The sequence below is a fragment of the Garra rufa genome, chromosome 9 (assembly GCF_049309525.1).
Source record: "Garra rufa chromosome 9, GarRuf1.0, whole genome shotgun sequence".
NCBI lineage: Eukaryota > Metazoa > Chordata > Actinopteri > Cypriniformes > Cyprinidae > Garra > Garra rufa.
Genome location: NC_133369.1, coordinates 32,028,271 through 32,049,963, shown reverse-complemented (window position 1 = coordinate 32,049,963; position 21,693 = coordinate 32,028,271). Strand labels below are relative to the sequence as shown.

Below are 21,693 nucleotides of genomic sequence, written 5' to 3'. Positions count from 1 at the left end.
GCATGCTAAAGAGACCAAAGTATTTGCAGTACTTTGTGGCATCTTTGAAGTAGTTGTTCTTGGCTTACTAACATTAACCATAAAAAAAGTTTACATATTGTTTATGATGACGGGTGGTATTGAGGTTAGCCAAGGCTGTCAGCCAAGATGTTAGCAACATTTATCACGGATGGGGGTCAAAGAGGTCATGCTAATGTTCAATATTATTATAGCTACAAGATCTCTCCTTAACCTTAAGCTGCAGGGGCAGTATTTCTCACGAGGGCCGTTAACTAAACATCCTACGTACTTTTCATACTAGAACTTAAAATAATCCAGTATACACTGCAGAGCTTGTTTATGCATCTAATATCCCACTGACGTACTAATTTTGATATTATTTGCAAGGGTTCACAAACTCAGCTAATATTTTCTACAAATTAATCTTCAGAAGGTTTTATTCCCTTAACAATTTATTGCTTACAAATTCAAAACACATGCTGCATTATACATGCGGTATCTGCAGTACATAGTCTCTACTGATGCAGTAGGTTATTTCACATCTACAAATGTTTACCTCTCTCTCCTGGGCGGCCATTTTGCCCACTAGCTCCAGGGAATCCTGGTCTGCCAGAAGGACCCTGCTCTCCCTGAGGCCCTGGAGGTCCCTGCCGACCAGGCTCACCTGGTGGACCTTGTACTGTTCGTACCGAAACAGACTGACTGGGAATTTGGTTTAGAATAGAGTTGTAGCGAGACAAGTGACCTGAGGGAGAGGGAGGGGGAAAAAAAGAATTTGACAAAAGAGCGTTATATCAAATATTTGTATAAGTAATGTATGTACACAAAATATACGCATTCTCAACTCACTCTGAATGAGTTGTTCACAAACTTGTCGCGCTATGGCACGGACAGCGGCCTGGGACTGCATGTCGCCCTTTAGAAACAAACAACAAGCGATTAAGACAGAGATGCACAGTGTCACAGTTTTCTGTCATTTTAAGTTATATATTATAATCATTTTATCCCATAGGCACTGTGCGAACTATACTGTACAATTAGTCTATACCGTACAATATAGATTAATTGTCTATAAGGAAACTATCCTGTACAATTAGTCTGATCTGCCAGATCTTAAAGGAAACCCCAGGTATTAAGACTTATATGGCTTAATATAACATAATTGATGTCTCTTACTAAAATATGTAGTAGAAAACCCATGAAATATTTATGTTATTTAAAAAATCCACATAATTTTATACATATTTTGGACTATGAGGGGCGCCAATATTTTAATGACGTGAAATGGTTGAATTCGATGAGCTGCTGGTGATACCTTTGCTATTTTTACTGTAACTTAACTGGGAATCTACAACTCGAAAATAAAATACCGATACAAAGACCACTGAAATTGTTATGACAAGCGTTGACATGTTTACATTCTCCCAGGATGGCATCTAGGTTATGGTTTCTGCCATTTGTAAGCTCTTTCAGTAGCTGTGGTCTACGAAAGCCTCAAAGGCATCTTTAGGACGTTTTTTCATTCACAGGCATCTTCCAATTCTTTTCTCCTCTTCTTATCGCTAGGATAAACAGCCAAGATTTAGATTGCTTTTCTTGTTGCCCTTCGACTAAAATTGACAACAAAACGCCACACAATGTGGCATCGTATCAGTATTTTATTTTCCGAGTTGTGTTGCCAGTAGCTTACAGAGTGCAACGTTACACGCCATCAAAATAATTGTGCCCTCTATAATGCAAAATATTTTTTAAATATTTAAAATGAAGTGGAATTTTTTAAATAACTTAAATCTTACTACATATTTCAGTAAGAGATGTCATTTACATTATATTAAGACATACAAGTCTAAATACCCAGGGTTTAACTTGTACAGTATGATGTATTCTGTTTTCTTTATGCTGGGTGCATAAAAAAGAGAGCCACAAAACCTGAGACAATCAATAAAAAGGCAAGATATTCTGTTTGCTCTCAATGTCTGGACAGTTTCCTGAGGATGAGCTTTAGTGTGGTGTATTCTGCCTCAGAAATACTGGATTTAGAGTGTTTTTGATATTAGGAACAACGCCAAAAGAATGTGTTCTATCAATAAGTCATTCAATAAGTCTTATGGGGAAAATATCCAGTTCTGGAGCACCATGATTTATCTTAACAAGAACGTTTGTAGAAATAAGTCATATATACTTCTTTTTATGGATAAAAAAAACACCAAACAGGTGGACAAAACGTGATCTCACCATGATTACAGACCATTCACAGTCCACCTAATGCAAATCACACACAAAATGCAAAGAGCTTGGACAAAAATCGACAGTTCCATTGTGATTTTGCCTGACTTTTTTCTGCTACACAAATCATGAGAGACAATTTTTCATCAGTCTGCCAAAAAAGTTATCACACTGCAACAATGAAAGAGTAGTCTCAAACTTTGGATTTTACATTAGTGCAAATTTAACTTGATATTACAGAGTAGTACTTTAAACAGAGCAACTACTGTGTTACATGCCATATATACTATTTTGACAATACTGTGTGTCTATTCTGTGTGCTAATGAATTTTCCAACTCACTAGCACCAGTGTTAACACCTAAAGAGCAAGCATACAGCCTGGATTAAGACCACAAGCTGCTGTGACAAAAAATCTCTGACAACACACAAATACACTTTAGCTGCTTTAAAGGAAGGCTAACAGCCTGTACAACGTGGGTGTTTAATTCACCCAATTTACCACTCTCCACACACCCTTTGTGTGGTGGCCGGTGCCACAGCAGTGGAGAAATCAGAACTGAAGAATAAAAACACAAATATATTGTTGTGTGGAAGCTCTGGACCGAGTCTGACTGTGAGGCTTGATAGACAGCTTTAGCAGTACCTGTATTACTTTTAATGCTCCCGCAGGGACTGAATTAAAAAACCCAAGCATTTAGAGAGAGTGCGAATAAAGGAGCTATAATTCAGCGCTGCTGCAGTGATTTTTATCAAGAGGCCTGTCAGCAAGCCTCTTAATCCTGCCGCAATTATGTACACGACCAGAGTGCCACATGCCACCACCCCAATCTAAACTCCATGACAGTTTAGATGCAGATTAGAGACTTACTCTCTCTCCTCGTTCGCCTTTTGTGCCTGGAGGCCCCTGTGAAAAGAGAAAAAGAGAGTGAGGACAAATATCTCAGAATTCACCAATTGGAGAAGAGAAAGGCAAAAAAAGAAACACAAAAACATTAATGACTGTTCGGAGAGGGGGATTTGAATGTGAGAGCGGACCAAATCGATCACGGATGAAACGTGTGAGCCAAAAACATAAAATGGATGCGTCACTGACCTAATGTGTTGGAAAACAGACTGGGATTTGTGGCCAGAGTGCTGTGGCTGCTAAACAATTCTGATATCATAACATCTGGGTAAAAATGAGATGTAACCTTGAGACGGAGTCATTGCAGGCTCTAGGGTGCATTGGGACTCATCGTGAGGATATGTGGTTGTTGTGCCAGACTGTGTGAGAATATGATCATAGTTTATTTAAAGTACTACGTGTAATTTCACACATCGGAGCAGGAGGTTATGGCTCTATATCTATATTGTTGTAGAATTAACAAAGCCCTGCTCCTCCATAAACTGGGCCACAATTGGTCATAAACCTGTCAGCTTACTGACAATCTCTCTTCCAGGGCTTATAAAAAGAAAGACGTACAGGTTTAAAATCAGTGTTGAGAGGTTACACAGCAATCGAGCTCTGCAGATGTTCCTCAACGACTGTGCAGAAGCATATGGTTCTACTTTACAAATCTATGAGAACAAATGCAAGGTAATAGAGCTCCAACTCAAATATAGGTGTCACACAGTAGGAAACTCATAGAGACTGAAGTTAATTTAGAATCCCTTATGTGCTTCTAAAATACAAATGTGAAACAAACATTTCAGTCAAAGGCTCAAACAATATCTGAGGTTTCTCAGTTTGTAAGGCTCTCTCTCACCGGTCAGACTGTATAAGATAGATCTTTGCGGGCTAAAGCTGAGCTACAGTGAGCCTGAGAACAAAGCGCTTCAAGTCTGTATGATATATAGGATCTCATGTGGAGCTGTCCGCTCCAGCATTCATAAATGATATCTAGGCATGAATAACGTGACTCTTCATGATAAATACAGTAGGTGGATTTCTAGCTTCTACACACATGGACCTTGAAAAGAAAAATTCCCCCTGCTGAATAGATCAAGCTAGTTTTGGTGCAGGTTTGGTGTTACTCTAGCTTAAGGATGTCCAGTCCTGCTCCTGGAGGGCCACTATCCTGCAGAGTTTATCTCAAACATACCTGAACCAGGTAATCTAGGAACTCCAGGCAAGGACGTTGATCCTTCGGGAGCAGGACTGGACACCTCTGACTCATTTCGGGAGCAGGACTGGATACCTCTGACTCAGCAGGACATTGGTCCATCTGGAGCAGGACTAGGGAGCTCTGACATAACAGGACATTGGTCTTTTAGGAGCTGGACTGGACACCTCTGACTTGCTTCGGGATCAGGACTATACACTTCTGACTCAGCAGGACATTGATCCTTCGGGAGCAGGACTAGACAAAATGGTCTTTCCGGCAGATATGGTTGACTAAGGCAAAACTCAACAGTAAGGATTTTTCTACTGGCACCACAGCAATGGTAAAAGTTATGGGTCAAGTGGCCTAAAACCCTCTTGCATTTGACCTGGACCGGCGGGCCATCTTTTTTGTTAAGACCTTTTTTAGTTAAAAAGCCTAATGGAAACACCAGCATACTGCCACCAAAACATGCTGGTGACCAGCTATGGTATAAGTTTAATCTATGTCAGTTCAGTAGGGAGCCAAAGGACCAATTTGTTTCATGACCTCTTAATTTCTTTCTTTTCAGCTTTGGGTGGTCTGGTACTTCAGTGAGAATAAAGCTGGACTGAGCAGCAGGACAGTCTGCCAGAATTTAGTGTTCCTTCAACTAAACAAGAACTCCACAAAACCACATTTATAGAACTCAGCCGAATACTTTACCTCTTTGCTTACATAGAGGAATACAGACCTCAATATCAGTAAGCTGATGCAAGCTGATGCCAAGACCAGCAATCTACAACATTTTGAGTTTAGATTGTTTAACATGGATGTAATGCAATACTCACAGGTGGCCCCTGATCACCAATATGCCCTGGAGATCCACTTGGTCCTGGAGCCCCAGGAGCTCCAGGGCTTCCCTAAAATGAGATATTAAGAAGACGAAAGGTTCATGACCAAGTCTCAGAAAGACTCAAAGAGTGATTTTATCATGTTACATACCATTGGTCCTGGAGGGCCCTGTCGTCCCTGGGGTCCATCTTTGCCCAGTAGGCCCTAAAACAAAATCATTTTTGATAATCACAATGCTCTGTTTAAAAAAATAAAAAATAAAAAAAATAAAATTGGTGTATAAATACAAATACAGCTAGCATCTTCTTTTAGCACATAGTATGAAATCGTAAAATGGGAAAGTCCAAATTCTCTTAAGGGAATCTAAGAAACTGTGAGCAGAAATGAAGATACAGTAACACATTATGAAGTGTCAGTATTTCCTTTACAGATTTTCTTTAGCAAAATAAATCATTACCCGAGTTGTGAATGTGGATTTGTATTCCTAAATGAATCTGATGAGATAAAAATGGCAAAAACAAACATACAAACAGCGAAAGGAGTCTAGTCTGATTCACAAACAAATGACTCAAATGACTGTATCAGTCCAGAAGACAAATTAACAATTTACCAGTTTAACTGAATCTATCAGTGACTCAATAAAATGAACAGCATGTGTTCAACTCTGGCCGACCTCTGTACACTGGCAGCATGAGCCTCTTTTGGAACCGTTCAACAGCCACTGATTCCAACAGGTGGAAATGTGTTTTAACTCTACATCTATTCCACTACTGTTTTATTATAGAATGCTGGGATGCACCTAAAATGCCTCAGTAGGGGATAGAGACTCAACAACAACAACTTACAGTCAGACCTGTCTGCACAAATTATATAATACAGCTCTGACCGCCTTCTTTTAGCCAGTGATCCAACTTAGTTTAAGTGTTCTTCCACTGAACATGCCTCATTGCCCTAAATATCAGGCTCTTTTGGGAAACAGGCCAGCTGAGGGAAGGGAAAACAGTGTAACATTTAAAACGCCTCAAGTGTAACATACTTTTGGAGTACCACACTTCAAGAGCATAAAAGCCTCAGAATAGCTCTAGTGCACGCAACATATGCAATACCATATTAATGCTTGAGGTCACAGAAGTTTTCTCTCTCTCTATGTGTGTGTTGAGGTGGAGAAGAACCACCCTCAAGAAGTAGTCATGATGGAAGCATGCTATAAACACCTCTTTGCTTTGTGCTCATATGAGGCCTAACACACCATTTATTCACTGCAACAGTGACATGCCAGAGCTAGAGCTATTTATATATAAATTAAATATAGTTTTAGAACGTAATTTATTCCTGTAATGGCAAAGCCAAATCTTTAGCAGCCATTACTCCAGTCTTTATGATCCTTCAGAAATCATTGCAATAGGCTGATTTGGTGTTCAACATTATATATTATAATCAAAATGAACTGGAAAATTACAGAATAATTTATAAGAAAACTGGAGAACATTTTATAAGTGGTAGGTACACCACGGTTCTACAAATATGTATGACAAAATATCCAAGGCATTTCAACAAAAACCTCAATTTTGTGGAAACACAGTGATCAAAATCAGTGAACATTAACCACTATAGCACAGAAGAAGATTACAACTAAAATTTTGGATGGTTAAAGCTGTCAGAAAATAGTAGAAAGTGTAAAGGCTATCGCTTTGAATGACTTCAGCACATCTGCAGCCACAGGACATCACTAGTTTTTTCAGACTGTGCTGGTGTGATCTTGGTCCACTCTTCCTTCACTCTGTTCCATAGTTCAGTAACTGTAGTGGATTTCTTAGACTTTGTCGGCATAGATTTTCCAGAGATTTTGGCAAGCAATTCCAGCTGCAGTGTTGAACCGATTCCCCATAGAGAGGCTCTCGCTTTAAATGATTTCAGCACATCTGCAGCCGCAGGACATCAGTAATTTTTCAGTTGGGGGTTATATTATCTTGCTCCACTCCTCTTCCACTCTTATCCATAGTTCGGTAACTGTAGTGGGTTTCTTAGCCATAACTTTTTGCCAAGGATTTTCCAGAAATTTGGGAAGAAATTCCAGCTGTAGTGTTGAACCGATTCCCCATGGAGAGGCTCTCACTTTGAATGACTTCATCACATCTGCAGCCGCAGGACATCAATAATTTCTCAGATTGGGCTGATATTATCTTGGTCCACTCTTCTTCCACTCTCATCCATAGTTCTATAGCGTAACTATAGTGGGTTTCTTAGCCATAACTTTTTGCCAAGGATTTTTCAGCTGCAGTGTTGAAATGATTCCCAAAAGGGCAATTGTATGCGTTATCCTGTCTTCTCGTGCATTTGTCTCACGTGGATGACCAGCCTTTTTGGGGGATTTGAATGTATTAGTGTCATTGTAAACCTGCAATATTCGAGAAATCCAAGATTTGGAACGACCAACTTCCCCTCCAGTGGCTAAAAGGGTCATCCCTTTGGCCTTCATCTGGACAACCTGCTGTCGCAGGGTTTCTGACACCTTAGAGCGGCCCGCCGTCTTGCAATTTCAGTGAAAACTGGAGGAATGCTGCTAGTTAGATAGGGTTTGTCATATAATTATGGAAATGAAGGATTTCTCATTACGTTCTTTATACTGTGCTTCAAAATACAATTAATTAATGAAATATGCTCAAAAAACAGCCATTCTCCTCCTGTAAGGATAACTTCAAATAGGACTAAGCAGTGACTTTGAAAATGAGGAAATTATAGGTTGTTCTCTAATTTTGATCTCCATTATATTGCCAATCTAGAAATGTTACCTCTATGCTTTGTACAGTTGTTTCAGTGTCTCCATGAAGGAATACTGAATAATTTCTTCAGCACTTCATTGTTTGCCACTTACAGGCAAGATAACCTATTAGTTAACCTTGGAACTGTAATAATATTATTTTACAAATGTTCTGTTTAGAGACTATCATAAGTTCAAAGCCAAACATCTGCTTTCTTTGTTAAACTGTCATTTTGAGTTAGTGTGTATGAAACCACAGCGGATTTATCCCTCAACCTGCTCTAAATCAGCTCAGTAAGCAGCAGTGTGGTCTGAACACCTTCATTTGTGCTCCTTGTTTTCTCTTCTGATGCAAACTGACAGATTTATTCAAACATTTCCACTCAGGCTGCTCATTACTAAATAGAGATGGCGAACTCGCACTCTCTCACTAAGACATTAACATTTAATTACACCACACAGCTTTGGGAATGGTAATCGAATAACCACCTCATGCATATTTTTCATTACAGTTCACAGAACGAGTCTAGTGTTGCTTTTTCAGTCTCCAGTGGCATTTAATCGTACGTATATGCAATTCATCTTTTCTAGGAATCATGATATTAAACACCTCTGTATCTGTGACAACACATGCAGCACAAGAAACCTAGACTTGGAGGCAATTATATTTCACGTGTTACATGTGAGCTGCTACCGAAATCTGTGAATCACGTGTGTGATTCCGAAATGTCAAGTAAGGCTTTGTTCACAAGTTGCTTCATTTGGTTTGGAGACGAGGAACAAAATCAATAACGAAAACAAACACGCTGAACGCTTATTATGACAGTCTAGCGGGACAGATCTGATTAGTTCAGGTTGTGGTGTTATTGACAAGCAGTCCTGTAAATTGAATCTGTGAGTCAGGGCCTCCTTCAGTGTAATCAGATCAGTTCAGACACAGAAGAACACATAAGCTTCATTTGATGAGCTGCCCATGTGGAATAATTTTTTCATGGCATGATTGAAAGTGTGCTTACTTAATATCACTCAGGTCGTCAAAGTTAATGCATGCATTAAAGCATTAATCATGATTTAATTATTCAAAAACAGTGCTCTAAAAAAGAATGCATTAGCGCAAAATTAACACAAATTAACAATTTATGCCCCTTGACCCATATGTAAATTTTGTAATCTTCCTTCCAGTGGAAGTTTGAAGTAGCACTTAAATGCAAGGTGTATTTTTACAAATTCTGCAGGGGATCATCCCACCTCCCAGTGCAAGCCCAACAGGAAGGCAGTGCAGATTGAGTGAGGAGCTGTTCATGCAGGATAGAATGTAAAATAAAATAAAATTAAAATAATAGTGCAAAAAATGGAAAAGTACACTGGTCTCCATATGCATTTTAACAGGTGCTAAAACATTGAAATATAAATAACTATTTGTATGACTGTTCAAAATAAAATGGAGGGCAAAAAGTGTAAAAGTCTTGTAGTTTATAGTATTTTTTTTTTTCAATTGAAAGAACTATTTCTTAGATTTTTTCTCAGTTATGTACATAACTATGTAGGGTTTTATGTTTCATGTTATGTTGTGAAATGAATGTTTATTGCATTTTTAGTAATGGTCTTTTGTGTTTGTATTTGTGCACCTTCTATAAAACAACTATCAAAACTAACTGACAAACCCTGAATATTACATTAAGTCATTTATAACAGTACAATTTCCTCAGATTCTCTGATAGTGATTAATTCACATCATAACAAACTAACAATACAGCTTGAATCGAGTTTGAATTGAAAAATGCTTACTCTCTGTCCTGGAGGTCCATCACGGCCTGGTCCTCCACTGGCACCCGGTACACCCTGAAAGTAAATAAACAAGACAACTTAATCAATGACAGACATAGCTGTTTACAAAATGTGTGGCCTTTGCTGAGTAATAAATGTTCAGCCTTATTGTTTCATGTGGCTGTGGGCATACACATAACGTCTCCCATTCTCACTGACCACGATATTGACATTATCTAAGTACTCAATCTCAAGGCTGAGGAGGTAATCGAAAATGAGGACGGTTTGTGTGGTCTGAATCATTGTGGTTTGAAGAGCCACTCTGCTATGATATCTAACATAAAAAACAAACAAACTGTAGCCTAGTCCTTGAAGATCACGGCTGGTAACCAAACGACTGTGGGCTATCGTGTAGCACTATAGTGTTAGTATTGTAGTATTGCCCTGTTCAAATTGCCCTGTTCAAAAGTTTACATCTACTTGTTTCCTAATACTGTCTTGTTACCTAAATGATTCACAGCTGTTTTTTGTGTTTAGTGATAGTTGTTCATGAGTGTTTTGTTTGTCCTGAACAGTTAAACTGCCTGCTGTTCCTCAGAGAAATCTTTCAGGTCCCACAAATGTTTTGGTTTTCCAGCATTTTTTGTGTATTTGAACCCTTTCCAACAATGACTGTATGATTTTGAGATCCATCTTTTTACACTGAAGACAACTGAGGGACTCGTATGCAACTATTACAGGAGGTTCAAACGCTCACTGATACTCCAGAGGGAAAAACCACGCATTAAGAGCCGGGGGGTTGAAAACTTTTGATTTTGAAGATCAGGGTAAATTTAACGTATTTTGTCTTCTGGGAAACATGTAACTATCTTCTGTAGCCTCTGAAGGGCAGTACTAAATGAAAAACTAAGGCAAACTAAGAAAAATGTACACATCTCCATGCTGTTCAAATGTTTTCACCCCCAGCTCCTAATGCATCTTTTATGTGAAATATCTTATTCAGAATAAAAAATAACATGCATTTTGTATGATCCCTCTTATTTTGGTAAAATAATTAACAATTTGCAGATTCTGAAAGGGGGATGTAAACTTTTTTTATCAAGCAGTCCTGTCTAGAGGTCTTCTCGGGTTCTAAAATCCGTACCCGACCAAAACGACCTGAATCATTTCAATCACCGACGTGCATAAACTTTCTATTTTCGAACCCGAACCCAAACAACATTGATGTGTGTAGTCCCGCAGTCAGTCAGGAAGAAATCCCAGTGTCCTGCTGATTGATTTGGCCGCTGCTCCATTACTTTCTTTTATTTATTTACTTATTATTAGGCTACTTTATGTTTTTGCCTGCCTGATGGATAGCCTACATGTTATTTCTGAGTTCAGCTTTCAATTGTGACAAGTGGATTTGAAAAATAAATGTGATAGTCATAGGGACTAAAGTTGCCAGTGTTGTCTGCAACTTTATTTACCTCATATCCGGTGAAGGGACACAAAAAAGAAAAGCCTTGCATGAACACTCAGCGTGATGAAGTGAGTGGATTTTCCTTTTCTAATACCAAACCCGACCCATGTTCGAGGGACTCAAAGAAGTTTTGGACCCGAACCGCCTCAGGTTGGACCTCGGGTTTTCAGATCCAAGTGGTCCAGTGAAGACCTTTAGTCCCGTCCCCTTTTTTTAAATAGCCAATAGCGTTTAACATCACAGCTTGGGCCAGAGCCATTGAGCACAGTAAAGCCATTTTGGACAGCGTATGACAGCCACAATCTCATCCATACCGCTATAAAATATAGCATTCTGTGTAGAATTCAAATGGGTGCTATCATCAAAATCATTATTGGCAGAAGTTAGAGACCATATGTTTTGAATGCTTCTGAATGTGAATTTTGTTATTTTTTTGGAGCACACTAGCTTATACTTAAGGCAAAAAACCTTTTGATTTCATCGGGTCTTTAAAGCACTAAATTCACACAGTTTGGAATTAGGGTTGGGTCGATAGACGATGCCATCGTCCATCGCCGATGGCCGATAGACATCACAATGCTGAGCCGGCATCACGATCCTCCGCCCCGCCCCCGCCGCAGCAGCAGCAGCAGCAACCCGCTTGCAAAAAACACACACTTAATCACACTATATAGCCAAATGAAATGCATGCTTTCAATTTCCGCATCTTTACATATTGTATTATTATTATTATTATGAGGAAATAATAACAAGGAAGTTGTTAGCGATCACAGTACAAATTACAGTGAACTCCAAACGAATTACACAAACTAGTTCGTTTACATTAATAAATGAGGCATACAAAAACAGCAGAAAAAAATCAAAATAATTTTAATTAAATTAGATTAAATAAACTACGCCAAATATGCCCTTTTCATGGTTTTACCATAACGAACAGAGCTTAGAACAAAAAACAAGAGAATATATTTGTTTCCATCGAAATACGAACGTACAGTACAAAGCCTAGCATACATTATAAATAACAGTTTATCATTCAAATACATTGGAAATATGGAAACACTTTGATTTGTGCCGAATTACAGAGGTACGTGAGCCAGTGATGCACGGGTTGATCCAAAATGAGCGGGTGCCTGCGGTCACCCGCGGTAAGGTCTACGAGTCATCCAAATATATTTTTAATGATATTCGAGTCGCGGTCGGTCGGGTCGTTTGAAATAAAGATGCCACTTAAACCTTTGTAATTTATATAGTAGGCTACTAGACACTTTTCTATGAAATACATAGGCCTACACTTTATTGGCTGAATAATATTTACCTTTTGAATGTTGAGCGTTATTAACTGTTGAATAAATGCTGACGCGGGACAAAATGCCCGATTTCCCAACACGTTGAACTGGGCAATGCCATTGTACCATTTTAATAGGCTACTTTTAAACGCAATGTCAGTAATGTCAGCTTTATGTATTTTCTGAGAGGGGGTGGGATTTTTGTTGGGAAAGTCGGGGGAGAGACGCACACTTCGATTAGACTGGATAAACACATGCAGCATATTAATTGTTAAGAAAATGGTATAAATGTCTCGAATATTTTGATTATGTCCAATGCTTCTCTTTCTTTTTGGAATTATTAGACACATTTCATTATGTCTTTCAAATGCCTAGGTCTGTTTAATTTCCTTAATTATAAAATTTCTAGCACTATTTTTAAACGTTTATTCAAGCAATAATATATAAATTATCTCATGTATATGCTTGTTTAAAACCAGGGATTAAAAACGAATTCCAAGTAAAAACTGTATTTTTTCTTTACATTTCCAGACAGCGAAACGAACAAAATTAAACATTACTTAATAAATTCAAGGCACTATAATTTCCTTATTCATTTGATACAACTATTATAGCTATACAATTAATATAGGCTATATAAAATAATATTATTTTGGCATTTTCGTGATTCCTGAATTTATATATGAAAACTTCGTTTTGAAGTGCATTCGTTATGTTTGTATAAGAAATTTCCTTAACCTAGCCTATTAAGTTGATTTAATATTCTTGATAATTTTTAGAAGAAGTTAAAAATTAAGAAAAAATGAATTAGCTTGTAGTCTATATATATATATATATAGGGCTATAGGCTAATCTTTTTCTTAACTTTTGATTACACTGTAGATCGAAATAAAATAATTCTTGATCATATTTAACATCGGAGAATCACTGACATAATTTAGAGTACTTCGAAAATGAAATTATTTAAATCTGTATAAAGGCAAGACAAAATAAATCACAACAAGAACAATCTGTGTTTTTCTTGTAATCAAGAACATTTCTTTTGACAAAATTACCTAATTAATGCCGAATGACGCATCTCCACCGCATAGCCGCATATAATCGCTGCTGTCAGTCGCCAATATTAAACATGCGGGTCAGGAAGCGGGTCGGGTACAATATTTTCTTTATTTTTTTGCGGTCCGAGTTGCGGGCGGGTTAGATGAAAACGTCGGTCGGGTTGGGGTTGTTTATACATTGTGGGTTAAGCAGTAAGCAATCAGTGAGAGCGAATTTGAACTTAAAAAAAAAGCTTTAAAAATCCCGCTCAAATTAAGCACTGGTGGAAACGATGCCATCGCCATCGTGATGTTTCACATTAGACATCGTACGATGCCAAATTGGTCGACATCGCCCAACCCTATTTGGAATGTCTACTACAGGCGTCACTGCTTCAGCCTCAGCGATTAGCATTTCCCACCTCCCATTTGCATAGGGTTGAGCATTTCTCTGCTTTTTATAGCTGTCACCACTTTCATTGCTCCGCTAACAATCCTGCCGATAGACCATGAACTGAAAATGCCTGCTCATCTCTAGGTCAACCTGTACAAATACGTTAATTTAGTTCAATGATACTTCATCCCTTCAGCTACAAAATTACGAATCAAGAAGTTCAACTCAACATCACCCCATATATCAACACCACACACACACTAAAATGGTTTTCGTTTCATCACAAGTGGCCTCGTAATTCTGAAACTGTGTGTGAGGGCACCCACAAAAGTATTATATACGAGTCTCTCAGCGCCAGCGGCGGAGATAGACCAGGTAGAGATGCGGCACATGATATGGAGGACTGGCAACCAGCAGCCAATGAATATAATTCACAGGCTGACAGGATAGATTAGCCCTGAGTGAGAACTACGGGTGTCTCTGCTGCAATACGGCAAAGACCACTTCCTCCTTACTGCCAACATAACTCTGAAAGAACTCAATACTGGCTGCTAATGGAAGCGAGTGTACGGATGGCCCCTCTGCTTAAAGGAGGATATCTATCTCAAGCCAAGACGTCTATACTGGAAGACTGAGTAACGTATGTGTGTGTGTGTGTTTGTACTTTGACCACTGGATGTTCTTTTCGTCACCCTGGAGAACTCTAGGGGATTTTTCCTGAGTGGTTGTCATTGGCATCACATCAAACAGCTACTCCTCAACAAATGGAACTGTCACGGCGAATGTTTTAGAAGCCTTTTGGTGACACTTTCAGCAGAAATCTAAAATCCAGCAGTTGGTTGTTGCAGAAAAGGGAGAATTTTAACAAGCTTGTGAAAGAGGCTTTAGAAGCATGAAAGTCTAAGACATCTGCTTGAGGCTAAACTATGAATTCCGTCCTGCCTGCTTAGAATTATCTTTTGAGTTTCGGCACATTAGATTGTCCTTCAAATAAGATCTTCAAAAGATAATTTTCATGTCAAAATGCTTTATTATCATAAGGTTGTGGCATGTGGTGGGCTGAAATGAGTGGGAAGGGTTGCTTATCTAAGTTTTGTTTCCCAAAACTCCCTCCAACCCCTTGTTGTCTGATGTTCTCCATTTACAGTGGTCTAAAATCAAGGATACACGAAGAAAACAGCACAAATCCAGCTGACCTGAGTATGTATCATTCTGTGCTTTCATCTTTTATGTCAAGGTCAGAACTGCCAAAACTTGATATTTTCACAAGAAGCTCAGCAGCCACACGCAAAGTCTTCAACACATTTAAGTCTCCCCTCTGCAATTTCCCACCACCTTTTTAACAGCTGAGGATTTTGCCATTCTACAATCTGTTTTAGTTTTCACACAGAGGAACTGCATCTACAGCCAACAATCTCCTCTTCTCCTTCTCTCCTCTTACAGAAGCAGATATATCTAAACTTTTACTCTCTAGTCATCCTACCACATGCCCTCTAGTCCCCATTCCCTCACACTTTCTAATCTACATGCTATTTCTCCTACACTTCTACCAGCACTCGCACACAACATCAACATCTCTCCACACAGGCTTTTTCCCATCACATTTGAGCAGGCTCGGGTAACACTGCTTAAAAACCTACACTAAACACCTACCATTCATAGCGAAAACACATACAAGTTGAGGTCAAAAGTTTACATAAAGAATCTGCAAAATGTTAACTCCTTGATCAAATCAAGAGGGATTATACAAAATGCATGTTATTTTTTATTTACTACTGACCTGAATAAGATACTTCACATGAAAGATGATTACAATTGTTCCACATGAGAAAATAATAGTTGAATTTATAAAAATGTTCCTGTTCAAAAGTTTACATACACTTGATTCTTAATACTGTGTTGTTTCTTGAATGATCCACAGCTTTTTTTTTTGATAGTTGTTCATGAGTCCCTTGTTTGTCCTGAACAGTTAAACTGCCCGCTGTTCTTCAGAAAATCCTTCAGATACCACAAATTCTTTGGTTTTTCAGCATTTTTGTTTATTTGAACCCTTTCTAATAATAACTGTATGATTTTGAGATCCATCTTTTCACACTGAGGACAACTGAGGGACTCATAAGCAACTATTACAGAAGGTTCAAATGCTCACTGACGCTTCACAATGCATTAAGAACCAGGGGTGTACACTTTTTAACAGAATGAATGTGTGTATATTTTTTTCTTATTTAGCCTAAATATCCTATCTTTTTTCCATTTAATACTGCATTCAGAAGCTACAGAAGATACTTACCAGAAGATACTTATGTTTCCCAGAGTACAAAATAAGTAAAATTGACCATGATCTTCAAATTTAACATTTTTTCAAATACACAAAAATGCTGAAAAAACAAATAATTTGTGGGACCTGAAGGATTATTCTGAAGAACAGCAGGCAGTTCAGGACAAACAAGGGACTCATGAACAACTATCACTAAAAAAAAACCTGGTAACAACAGTATTAAGAATAAAGTGTATGTAAACTTTTGAACAGGTTAATTTTTATTAATTCAACTATTATTGTCTCTTGTGGATGTACATGTAAACGTCTTTTATGTGAAATATCTTATTCAGGACAGTACCAAATAAAAAATAACATGCATTTTGTATGATCCCTCTTATTTTGATAAAACATTTTGTAGATTCTGCACAGTGTATGTCAACTTTTGACCACAACTGTGAAGAAGTTGTTTATAACCAGATATCATCTTTCCTTTCACAGAACAACCAGCTGGAAAAGAACCAATCAGGTTTTGAAAGCAGCCATTCGAATGAGACTCCATTACTGTCAGTCACTGAAGCTCTGTGGATTGCTAAAGTTCTCATTTTGCTGGACCTAACTGCTGCTTTTGACTCCGTCAATCATCAGATCCTTCTGTCCACCCTCTCATCACTGGGCATCACAGAAACTCCACTCTTCACTGGTTTGAATCCTATACCTCATAGGTAGGTTTTTCAGAGTTGCCTGGAGGGGGGTTCACTCAGGGTTGTTCCTCAGGGGTCAGTTCTTGGACCCCTTCTCTTCTTTATATACACTACAGCACTGGGAACTACCATAAAGGCACATGGATTATCCAAAGGTGGCTGCACAGATCTCAGACGGCCGGGTGGCTGTACAGCACAATTATACAATTCAGCTAGGTTCTTCAACAATTATCCCATCAAATTCGGTCAGAAATCTTGGGGTAATCTTTGATGACCAGCTGGCCTTCAAAGAGCATACATTTGCATTGCACAATATCAGGAAGATCAGGTCCTTCCTAAAAGGAAAAAAAAAAACCTTGCTGCACAACTTCTCATCCACGCCCTTGTCCTTTCCAGGCTGGACTATTGCAATGCTCTTCTGGCTAGACTTCCATCATGTGCAATCAAACCTCACAATTGAGAAAAAAAACACTGAGAAAAAAAAAGTCAGTTTATATCTTGCAATTCTGACATTATTTCTCAGAATTGTAGCTTTCTTCCTCAGAATTGTGAGTTTAAATCTCTGTATTCTATGTTTTTGCGAGTTCACGCAATACAGACTTCATAGCTCGCAACTGAGTTTTTATCACACAATTCTGAGAGAAAAAAGGTCAGAGATGTGAGTTTATATATTGCAATTGACTTTACAACTCACAATTGCAAGTTTATAGCACACCATTCTATGAAAAAAAAGTCAGAATTATGAGTGTGTATCACACAATTCTGAGAAAAAAAATGGGCAGAAATGGGCATCCATAACAAAAGATTCAGAACCTGCAGCTCAACTAGTCTTCAATGAGCCTCTGCTCATATCTCTCTGCACTGGCTACCAGTTGGAGTTCACATCAAGTTTAAGACACTGATGCTTCAAGCATAAAGAACAGCCACGGGCTACATCCCCTCCAGAAACCTGAGGTGACACCTCGTGGTACCATCACAGCAAGGCACAAAGTCCTTTTCCAGAACAACTTTATTCACTCTTCCTTGCTGGTGGAATGATCTTGCCAAATCTATCCAGAACACTGAATCCCTAGCAATATGTAAGTAACACCTGAAAACCCAACTCTTCCATTAGCACACAGAATCGTGATTTAAAAAAAAAAAAAATAATAAACAAAAAAATAAATTCTATGCTTTCACTTGTTCTCAATTTCTCCCATTTCTAGCTTGTACTTTTCTCAACAATGTTGGAAATGTAGATAAAAGTTTCAAAAGTTTACACCCCTGGCTCTTAATGCATCGTTTTTTTCCTTCTGGAGGATCAGTAAGTGTTTACACTTCTGTAATAGCTGCAAATGAGTCCATCATTTGTCCCCAGTGTGAAAAGATGGATCTAAAAATCATTCAGTCATTGTTGGAATGGATTCAAATACACAAAAATGCTGAAAAACCAAAGAATCTGTGGGACCTGAAGGATTTTTCTGAAGAACAGTGGGCAATTTAACTGTTCAGGACAAACAAGAGGCTCATGAACAACTATCACTAAACAAAAACAAAACAAACAAACAACAACAAAAAAAAAAACAGCTGTGGATCATTGAGGTAACGACACAGTATTAAGAATCAACTTTTGAAGGGGGAAGTTTTTCTTTAACATTTTTGTATTTTTGTGAATCTGTTCATTGCCAGATCAAAAAGTCGGCCAGTCAAAGCGAAGCACTCCCTTCTCTTACTTTTTTCAACTGCATTTTGCAATTACCTCCTCATATTCATATTCTAATTACAATACAATGGGCAAGGGGAGCAAAAACCCTTACTTATTAAATTTCTGTTGCTATTTATTTTTTGTACAAAAGACAAAGAAGACAAAACATCTCATAAGCTACCAAAATGTATAAGTTGGCAAGGAGTCTTGCTTTTAGAAAACACAAGACTTGAATTTAGTAACAAGTTAAAACTTGGTTCATTTTTTTAATAGTTAGAGCCAAATTTTCAGTTGAAAACTGACCAGGTATTTTCTGAACACGATGACACATTTCCTTCTGCCGCCTTAAAAAAAGTTATGTTATTATTTCACAGAAGCATATCTCAGTTCTAACACTTCTCCCTACCCACTAACAAGCAAGATTTTAAACTAAGTTTAGGAAGTCAGGCACTAGTTGATTCTATTAGGCTGCCACCTGAAGGACATAATCTGTATGTATTTATAGATTTGTATTAAACTGTTTTCTTAAATTAGGATTAGCAGTGCATACAGACACACATGAATGATTTATCACTCACAAGCTACACACACGCAGACACTTATGGGACTGTGATAATTATAACTCTCTGACGGAGGGGATGAGGTTAGCTAATGAGAGACCGTGTGGGTGTTATGAAGCTGTCATGAGTGCTGATGAGACAGGCGGGCGATATATTTTCCGTACCTGAGGACCTGGCAGACCTATTTCACCCTTCTCTCCTTTCTCTCCTGGAGCCCCCTGAGGAGAGAGGAATTGGAAAAGGCAAAATTAAGAAAATAAATGCAACAAACTTTGCGTAACAATCAAGTATTCAATATTCATCTTACCGGAGGCCCCTGAATGGACAGACCATTTGGCCCCTGAGGACCCGGTGGCCCCTGTGGTCCTGGAGGTCCGATCTCACCGGGTGGCCCTTGAGGCCCCTTAAACATAAAGTCACGACATTATCTTAATAAATGTAACCTCAACATGGTTTCACTGCTGGGTTTAATTTCCTCAATATAATTACGTAACGTTTCAGGCCTACCACCAGCCGGGCTGCTGAAACAAAGTGTGAATGCCCTGCAGTCTCCTTCTCCATCAGGAATGCAATAATCAAGGAAGCAAAAGACACTCGTCACAGTCTAGCTTGTGACAAACTTCTTAGCGGCGGTCATTTGGACCAAGTTTACATAAAACTTTAGAGCGTGAAATGAAATTATGTCTGCCCTCAGCATGGCTTTATTTGGAATGAAGCATGATGCATTCTGTGCACGGACACACACACACACACACACACACACACACACACACACACACACACACACACACACACACACATCTGGAGGGACTTTACTGTAGAGGAAAATACAGTTGGACAGAGAGACACTAATAAACAAAGCAGGCTTTTTGAAAAAACAGAGCGAGAGGGTGAGATTTACTCACTTGTACCCTCCAAAAACAACACGGAGGCACATGCATTGTGTGTATTTATAGATCTCCACATTTTGAGCTCTTGTCCAGGGTCTATTCTTTTGGGAAATAACGACAACTCTGGGTGGCCCTGCATTTGGGATACATAAATCATGTGTGTACTTTACCGTCAAGCCTGGCTCCCCACGATCTCCTCTTGAACCTCTGATACCAGGACCGCCCTGGGAGTCAGACACACACAATTAGATAAACACAAACTGAAAGACTCAAGATAAGCAAACATGTTTCCTGAGTTGGGGCATGTGTCAAGAAAGCAATTTTTAACACTGTTGCTAACTCTGTTTCTCTGTGGTTTCCTACTTACAGTTGGTAAAATAATCATTTGATCCCCTGCTGATTTTTTATGTTTGCCCACTGATCAGTCCATTTTAATGGTAGGTTTATTTTAACAGTGAGAGACAGAATAACAACAAAAAATCTAGTTAACGCATTTAAAAAATGTTATAAATTGATTTGCATTTTAATGAGTGAAATAAATATTTGACCCCATTTTGGCAATCACAAAGGACAGACGTTTCTTGTATTATGCCACCAGGTTTCCACACATCTCAGGAGGGATTTTGTCCCACTCCTCTTTGCAGATCCTCTCCAAGTCATTAAAGTTTGAAGGCTGATGTTTGGCAACTGCTCCCTCCACAGATTTTCTATTGGATTAACGTCTGGAGGCTGGCTGGGCCACTCCAGGACCTTAATGTGCTTCTTCTTGAGCCACTCCTTTGTAGCCTTGGCCATGTGTTTTGGGTCATTGTCATGCTGGAATACCCATCCACAACCTATTTTCAATGAGGGAAGGAGGTTCTCACCCAAGATTTGATGGTGCATGACCCCGTACATCGTCACTTTGATGCGATGCAGCTTGATTTTGGTTTCAGCTGTCCACAACACTTTCATCCAGTTCTCCTCTGAATCATTTAGATGTTCATTGGCAAATTTTAGACAGGCCTGTACTGTACATGTGCTTTCTTGAGAAGGGGGACCTTGTAGAAGGATTTCAGTCCTTCACAGCGTAGTGTGTTACAATAGTTTTCTTGGTGACTATGGTCCCAGCTGCCTTGAGATCATTGACAAGATCCTCCCATGTAGTTCTGGGCTGATTCCACACCATTCTCATGAGCATTGATACTCCACGAGATGAGATCTTGCATGGAGCCCCAGACTAAGGGAGACAGTTATTTTGTGTTTCTTAGCGAGTAATCGCACCAACTGTTGTCACCTTCTCACCAAGCTGCTTGGTGATGACCTTGTAGCCCATTCCAGCCTTGTGTAGGTCTACAATCTTGTCCCTGACATTCTTGGACAGCTCTTTCGTCTTGGCCATGATGGAGAGTTTGGAATCTGATACAACAAACTGAGATTAGGAGCTGTATCCCTTTAAGAGAGTGCTCCTAATCTCAGCTTGTTACCTGTATAAAACCTGGGAGCCAGAAATATTGCTAGCTGAAAGGGGATCAAACACTTATTTCACTCATTATTATGCAAATAAATGTATAACTTTTTTGGAATGCGTTTTTCAGGATTTGTTTGTTGTTATTCTGTCTTTCACTGTTAAAATATAATTAAATTTAAATAATTAAATTAATTAATTTCTTTGTCAGTGAGCAAATGTACAAATGGGGATCAAATAATTATAATAATTTCCCCACTGTAAGCAGTGCGCTAACCATCAAGGCCCTCATAAGCAACCAA

The 21,693-nt window shown here is 38.7% G+C and overlaps 1 protein-coding gene across 1 annotated transcript in view; it reads right to left on the bottom strand.

The window, feature by feature from the left end:
* Positions 1 to 21,693, bottom strand: part of col14a1a (collagen, type XIV, alpha 1a) — a 207,893-nt gene that overhangs the window by 10,959 nt on the left and 175,241 nt on the right. The window contains exons 42-50 of the mRNA XM_073847829.1: positions 20,115 to 20,168; positions 19,362 to 19,457; positions 19,219 to 19,272; positions 9,692 to 9,745; positions 5,293 to 5,346; positions 5,139 to 5,210; positions 3,096 to 3,131; positions 850 to 916; positions 557 to 745 (exon numbers count right to left, since the gene is read on the bottom strand). Of these exons, the coding sequence (XP_073703930.1) occupies positions 557 to 745; positions 850 to 916; positions 3,096 to 3,131; positions 5,139 to 5,210; positions 5,293 to 5,346; positions 9,692 to 9,745; positions 19,219 to 19,272; positions 19,362 to 19,457; positions 20,115 to 20,168 (676 nt within the window). The remainder of the gene's footprint in view (positions 1 to 556; positions 746 to 849; positions 917 to 3,095; positions 3,132 to 5,138; positions 5,211 to 5,292; positions 5,347 to 9,691; positions 9,746 to 19,218; positions 19,273 to 19,361; positions 19,458 to 20,114; positions 20,169 to 21,693) is intronic.